Genomic DNA, 15976 nt, shown 5'->3' on the forward strand with positions numbered 1-15976 from the left:
TCTATAATTCGAAATTCTCCATAACTCGAACTCTTGAAGTGGCAATAGAAGTCAAATTTCATACAAATTTCCTTCCATAAATCGAACTTTGGGTTATGGTGATTCGAGTTAGAGAAGTTCCACTTAATTATATTATATACATGTAGTTATTACATATATTTTATATTTATGTTATTTCTTTTTTTTTATTTTTTCCCGTGCTCCCATACAATTGTTATGTTGAAAACTACTGAAAGCATTAACTTGCTAATGAAAAACAACAGAAATCCTAAATTTTATCGTAAAGGTGGTACTAAAGGGCTGTACTAACATTTGTATAAGAAATGGACGGTAGGAGTGGCACCGTCTTGTCCCAATGCTACAATTCAAAAATGGAGTTTTGTATTCCAATATCATTAGAAGTAGAAAGAGCTTTCTTCACAATGGGACACAATGAATATACTTCCCATATACTACAATTTTTAATCCAATATGATTCGTTCACCTTACAATTTGTAAATAAAACACCAGAGAAGATCCCGGAAACTTTATACAAAAACTGCAGTTATATTGTGACATTTTCGGTCCAAAATCCCAGAAATCGGACTATAACTTTTCAAGGTCCCAGCTATGGAACATGAAGACTTAAGTGCTTGTGGCCAATTTTTTACCAAATATTTATATAGGCGAATCTCTCATTTGCTCTTAAGAAATTTAGAGGGGAGTTTAGATATCTTAGCAAAATTAAGTAAGCGGATATTCTTGAATATAGTGTACCTAGGTGGTGATTATGATGATAATGTTAAAATATACAGTCGACTCTCGTTAATTCAAACCTGCGATAATTCGAACCTCTCTATAATTCAAAGTTATCACGAGTTCCCTACTAAATCTCTTTATATTTCGAACTAAATCAGTACATTTTCATACACTTGGTAATTCGAACGAAAAAATCATTGCTATTTAACAAAACGCCGCGTTAATTCGAACTCATCAGCGTCCAACACTCGACAATTCAGAGAGTTGCAGAGAGAAGAGGCGGAAAGATTGTAAGTACATTTTGCGACAAGTTCAAACTTGTATCAAGATACACGAGCCTTTGTTTTTATTATGATTAGTTTGACTATTTGACGCACACACTTCTCACGAATTGGTTTGTTAAGTTATTCAGTTACTGTTACTCTTTCGTTGGTATGCAGATTAAAAGTTAGCCGTTAGTTATGATCCCTAGAAAGTATAAATGTTTGACGATTGCTGAAAAGAAAAAGTTAATCGAAAAAGTAGAAAAAGGTGAGAAGAAGAGTGATGTCGCAAAAGAGTTTTTAGCAATAGAACCATTAGTTGACATCAGCGGGGTGAGTTTTTCTGATTTTGTTCAAGTGGATGAAAATATTGCTGTCTCAGGTTCACTAACCGATGGCGAAATTTTGTCTGCGACAGATACGCAAAGTAACAATGAAGATGAGGACGATACATTGGAACCCTTGGCACAGGTGTCAGTTAAGGAAGCAAGATCCTCATTTGATACCTTACAAAGCTTCTGTCTACAAAACGAAAGTGATGAAAAAGCATTTCAGGCACTTTTTCTCTTAAAAAAAGTTATTGAGCAGTGTGCAGCAGAATTGTGCTTTAAAGCTAACCAGTATAACAAAGTTCTTTCGAAAGATTAATTAATTCACATTACGAATACATGTATGTACACGAATGTACCTCTTAATTCTTGTCATTTTTATATTAATAAATAAAAATTAACCAACACTTAGTAATTCGAAGTTTTATTTATTTTCTCTCACAAATTTCGAACGATTTGATATTTCAAACACTCGATAATTCGTAATATTTCAAGAGTCCCTCGAGTTTCGAATTAACGAGAGTCGACTGTATTTATATTTTCATAATTTTTAATATCTTTGAATTATGATTTATTGATTTATTATGTAGTTTTATATTTAACACCCTACTTAGTATTTTATTTTTAATTTTAGTAATTCATTATAATACTTTTATAAAGTTTCTTATGTTTAATTTCTGTTATTATTATTTTTTTTTTTTCAAAATTGTTAAAAAGCATAAAAAAGAGATATGCTATAGCTACAAACTTTCAATCTTAAAAATATTCATATTCGGTTAGAAATTTGATTGTAATGTCAGAAATATTATAGAAAGTATTTTTTAACAACTAAACCAGATAGAATAAAATACTATAAGAAATTACAAAATGAAAATTTATCGAATTTCAATAGGAACCAAATAGCACAAAGTTTAAGGTTATGTTTTGTTTATTAAACTTTTCATTTGTTTATTGTTCATTGCTTGAGCTTGCGGAGAGTAGGCGTTAATGAATTTTAAAATTGCGCAAATTGAATTAGAGTAATCCAAAAGAGTGGACCAAATCAAGCCGAATTCATGAAATGGAGTAGCTACATACACATATTACAAAAACAAAACTTAAATGTATTTTGTTTTTGTTAACATCCTACTTAGTATTGATATTAAGTGAGAAACTAAAAAACCCACCAAAATAGTGGGTGAGAACGTCAGAGAATGAATGGTTGTCAAAACGAATCAAAATTGGAGATGAAATAAAAACTAACTTTCTTAGTGCTTTAAATAAAGAATAGACAGCAATCAAATAAGAAATTAATAAAGGAGTCTCACCACCCTGCATGAATTCGCATGGATTTCGGTTATTTCTGCCTTGAAAGAATATAAATTTTTGCCACTATTTGCCTAAAATCGACTATTACTTATTTTAAAGATTATTTTACTTTTATTTAACATTTATCGACTTTTGTACTTCAATTTTTTTATTACATTTTTTATATAGTTCCCCATTAGAAGGAGTTAAAAAAAAAAAAACAAAAATAAAGAAACTTATTTCGAGAAAAAAATCCACAGTTAAAATTCAAATTGTGTTGTGAAATGTTTCGAAAAGGTATTACGAACAGGTATGTGAGTATGTAACTATATAATATGGCTATATAAAAATATGAATGTCTTCGCAATACCAATGTAAGTACATATATAGTAAAATATTAAAATTGAAAAGTTTTGTATGACTTACTACTTAGATGGTGTTTGAAGCACATAACTGCAATATTCTTCGAAGGACATACTGGGTAAACTTTCAGTTTCATTAAGTTCTGCATCTTCTGCAATTGCTTTATTTTCCACATTTTGTTTTGCTTGATTTCCTTTATTGTTGGTGTCAAGAGCTTTACACTTCATATTGAGCACTAAATGCATAACGTCATTATTAATATGCTGTGAGTTTTTCATATCGCTATTCACTTCATCCATTAACTGCAAACGAAAGCGATTTGGGTTTGTAGACGATGTATTTTCCTTTGCAGTATTTTTAGACACTTTCGCGCACATTTTGCCCGCACTATTTTTAGCTAATTTGGCCCTTACTACCGTTCCGTTTGATTTGTTGATTTTAACATTATTTAATGCATTGTTTACTTGTTTTTCTTGCAACTTTTTAGACATATTTAATGGCAGCTCACTCTTCTCTATAACACTTTTTATATTGCGCTTAAGCACTGCCTGCTGCGCTGGTACAGTCTTCTGCTCCTTCTCGTGACTGATGCTACTGTTGCTCAATTTTTGGGTTATATAATCTATGGCTGTATTTGTGTGCCACACTCGCATGTATAGGTTTTTAAAATTCCCTATTGTACGTTCACTTTCTTTGAGACGCGCATAAGCGGTGGCTACTTTATAACAACGTATGTAATTCTTAATACATTTTGGACTGTCGCTTAGCGTATCGGAACTTTTGCGGGTTCTCGTACAGTTACCAGCAGAAGCTTCAGCTACTGTTAAGCTATCACACCAGGTCATATTCAAATTAGTTGCAGTCTTGTGTGACAAATCTAAAACGCAGTTGTCCTCTCCGGGTTGCTGCAGTTGTTGTCTTCTTGTGATCTTTGCTTTTTTAACAATATCAGTGTTCGAAGTATTTTGTGGATTCTTTAATGGTGACTTGGCAGCTTTTAAACGTTTTACATCCTTTGCATTTGTGCTATTTACGTCTTTAGATTTCCGCGATAAATCTAAAGCCTCATCGCTATTGCTTGTCTTCGAATTAATTCTAACGAATTCTTTTTGCATCGTACTGGAGACACCACAGTTTAAAATTTTAAAGACCACACCACAGTTTACTGAATTAAATGAATTAACTGTTGTATTTTTTGACTTTTCGTGTAAAATAGAATGTTCTGCACCAATATTCGACATCCCTGAAATTGAACTTTGTGCCTTTCTTAGTGTTGAACTTTGCACTGCTTCTCTTGTAGAACTTGAGCTTTGTGTATTCAACAGCACAGCATTTTGTGTATCATTTAAAATACTGTAGTCTATTGTTGGTCCATTTGTCGAAATTCCCAAATATTCAGCTGTTATCGATCCTTGTGTTCCTTTGTTCGATTGCTTTGATATTTGTGTATCTAAGAATGCAGAAATTTCATGTAAATCTGGTGTTGTTGCGCGTAGCGTGGTATGCACTAGAGATTCTTCTACATTTTTCGTTTCTGTTGGGCTATCCGGCTCTATAACATCACATTCTTTCGTAGCTTCAATTGAATCTGGCGTTTTTTGAGCTGTTGAACCCCTAATAACCACTGAACCGGGCTCATTACTTAGTTTGTTTTGACTCTCCTTTAATTTATCAAATTCGAGATCACGCTGCTTTAAATATCGCTGATATCTGATCAAAGTTGTATCTAGCATCTTTTCTGGCATCACTGCCGATAGTTCATTATTGTTCTTATCAGAATCTGATTTTTCAGACTCATCATCACTTTGCATTGATTGCATCGTTAATGATTTATCATTTATATGTTTTCTTTGCGTAAAATATTGCGTTAATCTACTTTGTACCAGCGTGGAATTATTGCTAAATTGTTTAGCGGTAGTATTAAAGGATTCATCATTTACGGTAGTATCCGTTATATTGAAATAGTTTTTGGTATACATTTTGCTCTTTGGAAAGTTTTGGTCCTCCTCTTCACCAGGTTTCGTTTTAATGCTGTCATTAGTAAGTTTCGACTTCGAAAAAGTAAAGCTTTGTAATTTTAAGAAACGTTTACTTTTGTCTGCTACTGTGCTGTCGATTGTTGTATCGCAAATTGTACTAATAGTGTTGGAGAGGTTTGGTTTGGCTTTCTTGTTAGAAATTGTGGTCTCCGATGTTTGTTTGTTTCGCTTTTTGGCCTTTTTTGCTTTTGATACAGTTGTTGTTTCAACAACAGGCTCGTTTATAATCAATGTTTCATGTACATCAGCGCCAACTGAAAGAAATATATAAGTGTCAGGTTGGATATTATTAGACCACTTTGTATTTATTGAAGCTAAACCACTATCAAACTAAATCATAAAGAAACTAGAATAAGTATCAAGGGTTCCCCACTGATTCTGTATCCCCGATATTTTCTTTTGTCTTGCTCTCTAAGAGTAAGCTTTAGAAATTTGATGCATGTGAGCCATCAAGACTCAACTGTATTCAGCAATTCGAAAAAGGCAAGTAACCTGTAATACTGCTGTGATACTTGTAGGACTAAATACAGGAACATTAAAAAATTCTGAATTTCGCTAAAAGCTTAAGATCCTGGTAGACAAGATGAGCTTTCAAAATTCTTCCTAAAGGTATTGGTAGCAGTTTTTAAGGCTGGATTTCTTTCCTTTGGAGTATACAACAAATCTCTCGCACGCACGACCGGTGGGCCTATGTAACCGGAACGGACCCGTATTTTTATCCGAGGACTGACATTTCGTTACACGGTGGTTTTCGATGTCGCTGATTACGAATTTAAAAAATTCAAAATGACGAAAACAATATAAAAATCCATATTCATATGGATCCGCCATTTTGAATTTGTAACGTAAGAAGTTTCAAGCGATTCCCATGAATTTTTCAAAAGAGCGTCTGCCATTTTGGCTCCGCCATTTTGAATTTTTGTAAACCTTCACCGGATTCGCAATCCGTGTCACCAAATAGCTAGTTTCCACCGAATCCGATAAATTTTTACAATTGATTTTTTGGTGTTATTTCAAAACCCTGATCTAATGGGGTAAATGGACCTCGGATTCGGAATCAGCGACCCCAAAAACATCCATAGGTCCATAGTAATAAGACTCCTAGATCACAAACCTTTTTGTTTGTGTGGCTGTGTGAGGAACTGTTGGAGAGCAATAAAACTCGACCACCAAGTCTTCGATACCGGAATGGACCCCAGTGTTTATTCGGTCTAAGACCGGCAACTCCAAAATTTCTCAAAATTGTTTCATCCAATCTATCTATCCATTCGAACTTCAGCCTGTTCTGCAGAATTTGAAAAGGAGCTATTTTTTCTCCACTTTATCTGCACAAAAATAAAGGGTGTTATAATCAAGCATAGGTTCTTACAGACCTAGGCTAATGTTCATATCATAGGATTATATATCAGCGTCGATTTTGATTTTTCTAGTTAGATAAAGAAGCAGTACGAAAGAACTATTGTTATAAGATAAGCACTCAGACCATGCGTGCCTCTTATTCATAAACTATACTTACTTTTTTTACATAAAATATAGGAATAACGATATAAAAATTACCCAATGTGGCATGAATGACATGTGCATGAAGCTTCTCAACATCCGTATTTGGTAATTTAATAGTTTTCATAAAGGAGCCGTACTCCAAAAGCAGTGAATCGCTGCAATTAGAAGAAGAAGAAGAGTAAAATAGTCAATAAATAAAAAAACATATTTAATAAGAGTACGATAATGAACAATGACATTTACAGATCTTCGATGAAAAGCAGCAGCTGATTCGCGGAATCACCAATAATAAGCAATGCATTGATGCCACGACAAATGAAGGCCTCATTAACTTGTCGCACACAGACGCGCACCAGATCTAGTGAAACGCGCGCCAATTGTAGCGAATATTCAGGGAATGTTTGTTGTAAATTTTGTAATATCTCATCGCCAAAGGGATATGATTTGTTCAGTATCTGTGAAATGAAATCAGTAAGATATAAGTAGAATATAGGCAAGCAAGCAAACAACAAATTTAATGCAATAAAAACAATATAGACACATCAACAACAAAATAGTTTACGAAAAACCGTTAAGATGACAAAAAGGCGAAAATATAATTCATTGCTAACACAAATTGCCGACGTTTGAGCAAAATAATTATACGTTTGTAAACAATAGAGGTGGACGACAGATATGTATACTAGCTACCGTACGGGTGACCTACCTACCTCCTATATCATTAGTACTATATGTATATTTATACAAATACAGTATGAGCTCACAAGCAAACAGAGCCATATACATATATACGTTATAATTTTCCCTTGTTGCACCTACCGCTTCAATGGTGCGCGCGTCTGTCGCTCCCAATGATTTCAGCGTAGTTTTCCCAGCACACACCAGTTGTGCCGAGTAAACGGCACCGATTTTCTGCAATTGTTTCGCTGCATACTCGGAGTTTTCCCACAACTTGGCGTGGAAGCATTTCGCGATTGTCACGGTATGCAATAACGCCTTGTAGCGGCCCAAATGCAATGTACTAGACGCTTGATGCTCCGCCAATCGCATATACTCCAATAGACCTGCAAACAAATAAACATACATACATGTAGATATGTATGTAGATACATATATATATAAAGGAGATGCGAGTACGTAGTTTAGAAAAATGCTAGAAGAAGTATGCTATGCGCAAATGAAAATAAATGCAAGTAAATTTAACATTGCTAAGCATTCCATAGTTAAAATGAAGTTATAAATGCATTCGTTAAATTTATAAGTGTTAAAAATATAATAAAAAAATAGCAGCCGTACATTTAGCAATGCGATCGCCGATGCGTAACATTTTCAACGATTCCTGCGCCAAAGTGGGGGAGGCGATCGGTATATTACCAAGTATTGCTTGCAACAAGCTGCAAAATAGAGAAAATTATCACACATTAAATTATATTAAATTTAATTGCACAGCATTCAGTAAAGAGTAAACAAGGTAAATAATGCGATTTGCCACACTTTGCCACTTTTGAAGCGTTGCAGCTTCCGTGTGTATAAATATGATGCATACGAGGGTGGTTGATATAGCTTTAGTAGTTTACGAGATATGTACAAAAAACCTTAGTAGGGCCGGGGTCACGCCCAAAACAATTTCATCCAAATATGGGTCATATTCCTAGTACGATCCTTTGTAACAACTATCACTATCATAACTTAATTTATGGTTACAGCTTGCACGGACAGACGGACAGACATCCGGATTTCAACTCTACTCGTCACCCTTGGTATTTGGTATATATAACCCTATCTGACTCTTTTAGTTTTAGGACTTACCACCAACCGTTAGGCGAACAAAACGAGTATACTCTCTTAACAACTTTGTTGCGAGAGTATAAAAATACATATATTATCCAGGAACTATTAAAATCAATTCAATAATTGATAAAATATATATTAATTATGATTTTAGCAACTATTTGCGGCACCCTCGTAATTGCTCGAATATGCGCATTATCACCGTGCAACCTTCGGTATTCCCCACTTTTTCAGTATCAACAATAAATTACCATGAAATTTTATCCTCACGTGTTTTGATACGGCCGGCACGAGGAAAGCGCAATGGTGCGTCATTTAACGCGTTCAGCAAACGCTTCTCATTTACTCTGAGTGTAAAATCGCTGAATTCGCGACAGCGAACAATTAGCTCAAGTATTTTTAAAAAAGATTCATCGCCACGTATCTGTAAGAAAGCGATTAATCTTATTTAGTAAAATGATATCATTGGCCTCCTTCGAGCTTTTTATCACTAGATGTATCTATTTCCAACCAATTATCCAATATATATATTAACAGATTTTTTAATGCATTTTTATGCCTAACCTCAATTTGGATTTTCATAATATCATTAAGTAGTTACTAACCTGGCGAAAGAGTTTCATAGTCTCGAAGCATACGTAATATTTGGCCATTAATTTGCCATAACTGGTGGTTTGCACGTCTAACTCATTTTGTGGATTTTTAGAAATGAGACCGGCATTTGCTAGCTCCTGTATTTGCACAAAACACAGCTCTGTAATTGAAAAAACAAATATTTTCAATTTACTATATTTTCATTTTATCTACATATTTACTAGTATTTATCAAGCTCAAGAATAATTTTTAGTATCTTCTTTCCTTTATTTTGAACTTACTTTCCAGTTTGTGTTCGATAATATCCTTATCTGTGTTTTGTTCTAAGCCATAATGTAAGGGATTTTGCATTGAACGGACATAGAAGTATGTGGAACGCATCCATTGCATGGCTACCTCCAGATTTTTTATGGTGCCCAATGCGATCTCCGAGTTGAGATGTTCAGCCAGGTGTTTGTGTAAATGTGACTCGATTGGCATTGTGCCATTCATTAATGTCTCATATTTATGCTGAAATATATAAATTTAATAAATTGTATTATTAGTAATTATAAGTAAATAAATAGGAGAAGAAGATTAACAAGTCACCAAATACATATGTATAGATACATTACTATTGCTATACTATTTAAAAATGTGTTTAACTCTCTTTTGGCGATTTTGTATACTCTCACATCATGTAGCACAGTAAACGTACAATCATTTTGCATATAAAATATCTTGGTTGCGAAAATTTGTGAAATCGGCCCCGGAATTATCCCAGCAATTGTCAGTGATATACAATACACAATTATATTCTTTAGTTAGTGGACTTTATGATGCCAAATATATAGGTCAAATTATGTCATCCAAAAAATAATTGGTGGAAACTAGTTCTTGTGTATAAACTTTCTCCTAGCCAATGTACACAATATAGTGCTGAAATCGGTCCTCTAATTAAATTATATTTTATGAATAACTGAAAATATTTCCATAATAAAATTTTCCAAAATATATGTAGCTTTCCTACCCGAATAAAAGCTGCCCTATTTTCACATAAAATAATTTAAAACCAAAATTTCGAGAAAAATCAATATTTAAAAAATCAGCCTGACCAACATCTCTCATACAAATTTCAATAATTTACTAAATTTTTCGAATATCTTTATGAAATTTTCAGTATTAATAATATTATCGCTTACAGATTTTAAAACTTAAACTTTTAGCATTTGTTCCCCTTCACGAAAGTAGTCAAAATTCCTGTAGTATGAAAATTAAAAAAAAAAAATAAATTTTTGCGCTTCATTTCCTATAACTCTATAGAAATTAAAGCTACTGCACTTAAAATGGTAGCAAACGGTAGAGAACTGGAGAGAATCTACTATAGAAATAAACTAAGTCTTATTTTTAAAACATTTTTAAAAAATTTTCAACATTTTATGAAATTTAAGGAAATATATTACTTATGTATTACTATTATAGAGCCCAGCTAGAGATCGAGCTTGACTTTACCTGACAATTACACTGGACCCACTCCTCCACCCTCTCGTTTGACCCTTATCATTAACCCCATCAAAATGTGAACAAATCGGACCTCACGTCCTCTCAAAATGTAAACAAACCTGACAGCTCTTGACCGTCCAAATGTAAACAAAACTTGACCGAGGTCAATGACCTTTAGTCGGGGTCTGTTTACATTTTGGTCGACTTCAATGACCTTTGGTCGGGGTTTGTTTACATTTTGATTGAGGTCAATGACCTTTGGGCGGGGTTTGTTTACATTTTGGCCGAGGTCATTGACCTTTGACCGGGTTTTGTTTACATTTTGGTCGAGGTCAATGACCTTTGGTCAGGCTTTGTTTACATTTCGGTCGAGGTCAATGACTTTTGGCCGGGTTTTTTTTACATTTAGGTCGAAGTCTATGACCTTTGGGCGGGGTTTGTTTACATTTTGGCCGAGGTCATTGACCTTTGGCAGGGTTTTGTTTGCATTTTGGTTGAGGTCAATGACCTTTGGTCGGGGTTTGTTTACATTTTGGTCTAGGTCAATGAACTTTGGACAGGATTTGTTTACAATTTTGGGGTAACATGGTAAAGTTTGTTTACATTTTGAAGGGTCAGGTGGGTCAGGATTGTCTACAGTAGTTTCTTGAGAATAGTTTTGTTTATATTCGGGGCGGAGATGTGAGGTAAGGTTTGCTTACATTTTGAGAGGTTACCTCAGGTGTTACTAGTAAAAATAGAAATTTCATGAAATTCATGAAAAAAATTGAAATTTTCCAAAAAATTTATCAAAAATAAGACTTAGTTTATTTCTATAGTAGATCCTCTCAGCTACCGTTTGCTACCATTTTAAGTGCAGTAGCTTTAATTTCTATTGAGTTATAGGAAATGAAGCGCAAAATTTTTTTTTTTAATTTCCATACTACTGTAATTTTCACTAATTTCGTGAAAGGTAACAAATGTTAAAAGTTGAATTTTTAAAATCTGTAAGCGATAACGTTCTTAACACTGAAAACTCCATAAAGATATTCGAAAAATTTAGTAAATTATTGAAATTTGCATGAGAGATGTTAGTCAGGCTGAAAATTGAAATTTCGATTTTTCTCGAAATTTTGCTTTTAATTATTTTAAAATATGATAATAAAGCTATGATCTGAAGAGATGTTTGACACAAAATGCTGTTAAATGAAAAACTACACAAATACTACGTAAAAATTCTCGAAATCAGGCTATAACTTTTCAAGTCCTGAAATACCCAACATGAGAACCTCAATGACTGTAGCCAAATTTTACTGGGTAAAATTTGGTCTTTCTATACCTAATACTAGGATTTTCAAAGTTCCATTAAGCTTTATATGTGAGATATATTAGCAAAATTAAGGGGAAGTACATATAACTTGGATATATAGAGTAGCTGGGTGACGAAAATGAGAAGAATCACTATATATAATGATATTCGATATTCTAGTGGCTAAATACATATATGGATCAAATTGTATGTTATCTTATAAAATTGTCGTGGAAAACAGGTTCTTTAGTATATAGTAGACCTCCCGCTACCCTATATGCCCAATATAGTAATGTCTAGACATTGATCTAAACCCCCGTTATAATAAAATGCAAATTACGAGAGTATAAAATACTCGGTTACAGCCGAACTTAGCTCTTCCTTACTTGTTTTACATCTATTCTTATACATCAAGTTTTACAGCTTAAAGAATTCAATAACATCATTGTGATATAGCCTTAAGGTAATGAAATGTTGCCCTTTCTTAAATATAAACTGGAACTGGAAGCTATTAATCTGATGTATACTTATGTATAATATGACTCTTAAATCAGCATTAGTTATATTCGAAATTCTTGGCATGTTTATAACTTGTAATATTCCACTTCGTATTCGCTACTACATTTAGTACACCATATTTACATATTATTCGAATAGTTTTTCTTTATACCTAAGCAACAGTATATAAATCCCATGCTTGGCAACGAGGAAGATATATTGATTGTACCTTTACAAATGTAAACAGGTCCAGCCCAAGTAAAGATGATTTTATTCGAAAAAACCCACAGACAACTTTTGGTTCAGATAGAAGATTTCACAATATACATACATATATATATATGTATATCCACTAAAAAGTCTCATCGAAAATCTTCATGATATACACATATAAGACATTTACATTACTTTCAAAGTTCAAACGTAAAGGGTATAAGGCATTCAGCAATTACATTCTAATTAAATTTATGCAGTTATTCACACGACTTTGTAAAATTAAGTAATTAAATCGAAAAGTATATGTATTTTAAATAAGTTAAAATGTTTATTTTGTAACTTATTGTTTGTTGTTATTGTTAAGCAGTATATAACCCGTAATCGTAATTACTAATCCTACTAATCGTTAGCACTCGTTTAATGAATTACAAAATTTTAACAAGTCACTTTTTCAGCTGTCCAACTACAATGTCAAAGAACTACAATAACAATAATAATAACAACAACAACAACAACAACCAGTGGGACCACAACCAGCTTAAAGCGACGACCATCAAGTGCCACAATTGATGAAACAAAACAACAATTTTTAAGCCACACTTAGTGCAACCGAGCAGCGTTGTAACCATTAAATTGTTGTCCCGACAACAACAACAACAGCAACAACTATTAACCTCCCTAGTGACACCACAACAACTATGATACCAACTACGACGGAGTGATGCTGCTGCTGCTAATGATGAGTCCAAACATTCAGTACAAGTAGTTAGGCAAATATTCATTGATGCATCGGTCGCTCATCGCTAACCAATATTTGCACCGTACACCGTTTAACTCGACACTAGTACGACGCTGTGGCGATGCGCCGATGTGTTGCCACAAATGATCTCATGTGCAAGGCATCATCTTGACATTTAAAACGCTCACGATTGCCACCAATTTAAATATCGGTGCGGTGAGGAGTGGTGTGTAGTTCTTTAAATGTATGCAAGTACATACATACATACGAGTATATGTACATATGTGCAATTACCGACATACATATGTGTACCTTCCAAGTTGACTCTGCCGACTTGTTTGTCTAACTAAACAAAAATAATAATAATAAATAAATAAGCCAATAAAACCGCGCGGGGTTGCGACCGCAAACGGTGTCATCATTTCGAAATTAATTATTTATTGTAAACAGATTTGATAGATACAAATATGCTGTTTTAACCAAAAAAGCTATAGAAATATATATATATTTTTTTTAAATTATATACGCTCACAACATTTGGCATAGAGTAGATTGGTTCAACTGACGATTGTTTGTAACAAATAAATAACTGAATATTGAAGAAAACCCTTCTAAAATACAAGAATGCCATCTTTCAAAACATATCTTATTTATTCTAGGCGTGTTTTATTTGTCTAGTAGTTAACATATAAAATGTATTCAGATAATTCAAGAGACATCTCAAAGAAACCATGTCATTTGGTATTATTAGGATAACAACAAGTAAGAAAGAGCTAAGTTCGGATGTAACCGAACATTATATACTCTCGCAATTTATTTATTTAATTTTATTAATCTAACACACAATTTAACCCACACATTCGTCATAAAGTCCATTTGAAAACAAAAATCAGTATATATAGTATATGGAGACTGGGTCATTCATGGACCGATTTCAACTATTTTTGCCACCTAGCTACATTCTATCCCAGATTATATGCTCACTAAGTTTTGCTGGTATATCTCACATATTAACCGATATAGTCCAATGAAAGTTTGAAAACCCAAATATTAGCTATATGGGAGCTAAGGGAAGTTATTGCCCGATTTCACTCATTTTTGGCACGGAGACATATTATTAGACGAAAAATATTCCCTCTGAATTTCTTTAAAATATCTCATAGAAACACTGAAGTCCTCATGTCCGATACTTGGGGTCAACATACTGTAATGTAACGATTCAGATCGACTTCAAAGTTCTGGTATATGGAAAGTAGGCGTGGTTGTGAACCGATTTGGTCCATTTTCAAAAGATATCATTGGGATGCCAGGAACATATTATGAACCGAATTTCATTGAAATTGGTCGAGTAATTTCGGAGATGTGGTTATTGGCCCATAAGTGGGCGGAGCCACGCCCATTTCAAATTTTGTATACCAATATGAGTGCTGTCTTCTGTACCATTTTTACCGCGAAGTTTATTAATTCTGGTGTTCCTCCCTACTCATTTAAAACATCTTTAGTAGTGTTCAACATAACCTTTATATGGGAGGTAGGCGCGGTTATAATCCGATTTCAACTATTTTCATGGAGTGTGGTGGGGTACGTAAGAGAACCGACTGCAGAAAGATTGGTTTATATAGCTTTATTTGTTTGCGAGTTAAATACAAATAACCGATTTGGGTGCCCCCCCAAATATGCCCCTTCCTAGTGCAATCCTCTGTTCCAAATTTTACTTGTATAGCTATATTTATGACATTTATGAGATTCCGGCCATTTTCAATACCAACCGTCTCTTGGTGCCAAGGAATATGTGTACCTAGTTTCATTCAGTTATCTTCTTTTCACCCAAGTTATCGCTTGCACAGATGAACAGACCGACGACGGACGGACAGACATCCGGATTTCAAATCTACTCGTCACCCTCATCATTGTGGTATATGTATTTAACCCTATATTCAACTCGTTTAGTTTTTGGTGTTACAAACAACCGTCATGTGATCAAAACTATTTTACTCTCTTTGCAAAAGTTGCGAGAGTATAAAAATACGGGTTACCACTTCTATGAGGTAATCCCATACTCTCTTATATTCAATTCAATTCTAAAAATTCGTGTGGTTTAAGGACATTTCGGAGAATAATCACTTTTATAATGAATGAATAATGCTGTAAATTAATATGTAATAATCGGTTCCCCACCTTACCCCACCCACCTTACTTGTCAAATTATACCATATATTTTATTTTGACAACAAGGTTAAAAGATCTAACTGTTTTTTTCTCTCTTTTGAGACCGCAATGAGGTGAGGTGACGAATGGGTTAAAAGCGAATACAAATAAATTTTGGTATCAGCTTTTTCGGCAGCAAGAAGTTTATGTATAGAAAAAATTACAGCGAGATTATAATACTAATTTACCTCAAAAACATTTAATATGTATAGTGGTTTCATTGGTTCAAAATTTGAGCTGTTTGATTAAGTTACAATGTGTGTTATCTGCCAAGGCTACATAGGCATTTGGGTAAAACGACAATGGCCCGAATATGAAATTGGTATGGCGGTTAGAACTATGTCTTAAGCCCTTTTGTCAATATATTGGTGCCAGGGATAGGTGTATCCTCGAAAACTCGGGATCCAACGACATACATACTTCAGCAAATTGAAATAGTGCAGTTCGGACAAAGAAATGATGATGTAAAAACACTGAGAAATATATAAAGACAACATTATATTATCAATACTCCAAATAAGTCATAGCTGGATTGATTTGACTGCTACTGACCGCAACTCTTTGAAACAAAGGTTAAAGAAAATCAGCTCGTTCCGATGACAGTTTGTTTTACTTAAATATAATGGACTTTTATCTGG

The 15976-nt window shown here is 33.8% G+C and overlaps 1 protein-coding gene across 1 annotated transcript in view; it reads right to left on the minus strand.

The window, feature by feature from the left end:
- Positions 1 to 3031: 3031 nt before the first annotated feature.
- LOC114803525 (probable ATP-dependent DNA helicase HFM1) overlaps positions 3032 to 15976 on the minus strand; it is a 31496-nt gene continuing 18551 nt past the window's right edge. Inside the window, exons 7-14 of the mRNA XM_054232542.1 lie at positions 9189 to 9417; positions 8919 to 9067; positions 8565 to 8737; positions 7819 to 7916; positions 7342 to 7586; positions 6766 to 6977; positions 6577 to 6677; positions 3032 to 5273 (exon numbers count right to left, since the gene is read on the minus strand). Coding sequence (XP_054088517.1) covers positions 3043 to 5273; positions 6577 to 6677; positions 6766 to 6977; positions 7342 to 7586; positions 7819 to 7916; positions 8565 to 8737; positions 8919 to 9067; positions 9189 to 9417 — 3438 coding nt within the window. The 3' untranslated portion in view covers positions 3032 to 3042. The remainder of the gene's footprint in view (positions 5274 to 6576; positions 6678 to 6765; positions 6978 to 7341; positions 7587 to 7818; positions 7917 to 8564; positions 8738 to 8918; positions 9068 to 9188; positions 9418 to 15976) is intronic.

This window comes from Zeugodacus cucurbitae, chromosome 5 (assembly GCF_028554725.1).
Source record: "Zeugodacus cucurbitae isolate PBARC_wt_2022May chromosome 5, idZeuCucr1.2, whole genome shotgun sequence".
Taxonomy (NCBI): domain Eukaryota; kingdom Metazoa; phylum Arthropoda; class Insecta; order Diptera; family Tephritidae; genus Zeugodacus; species Zeugodacus cucurbitae.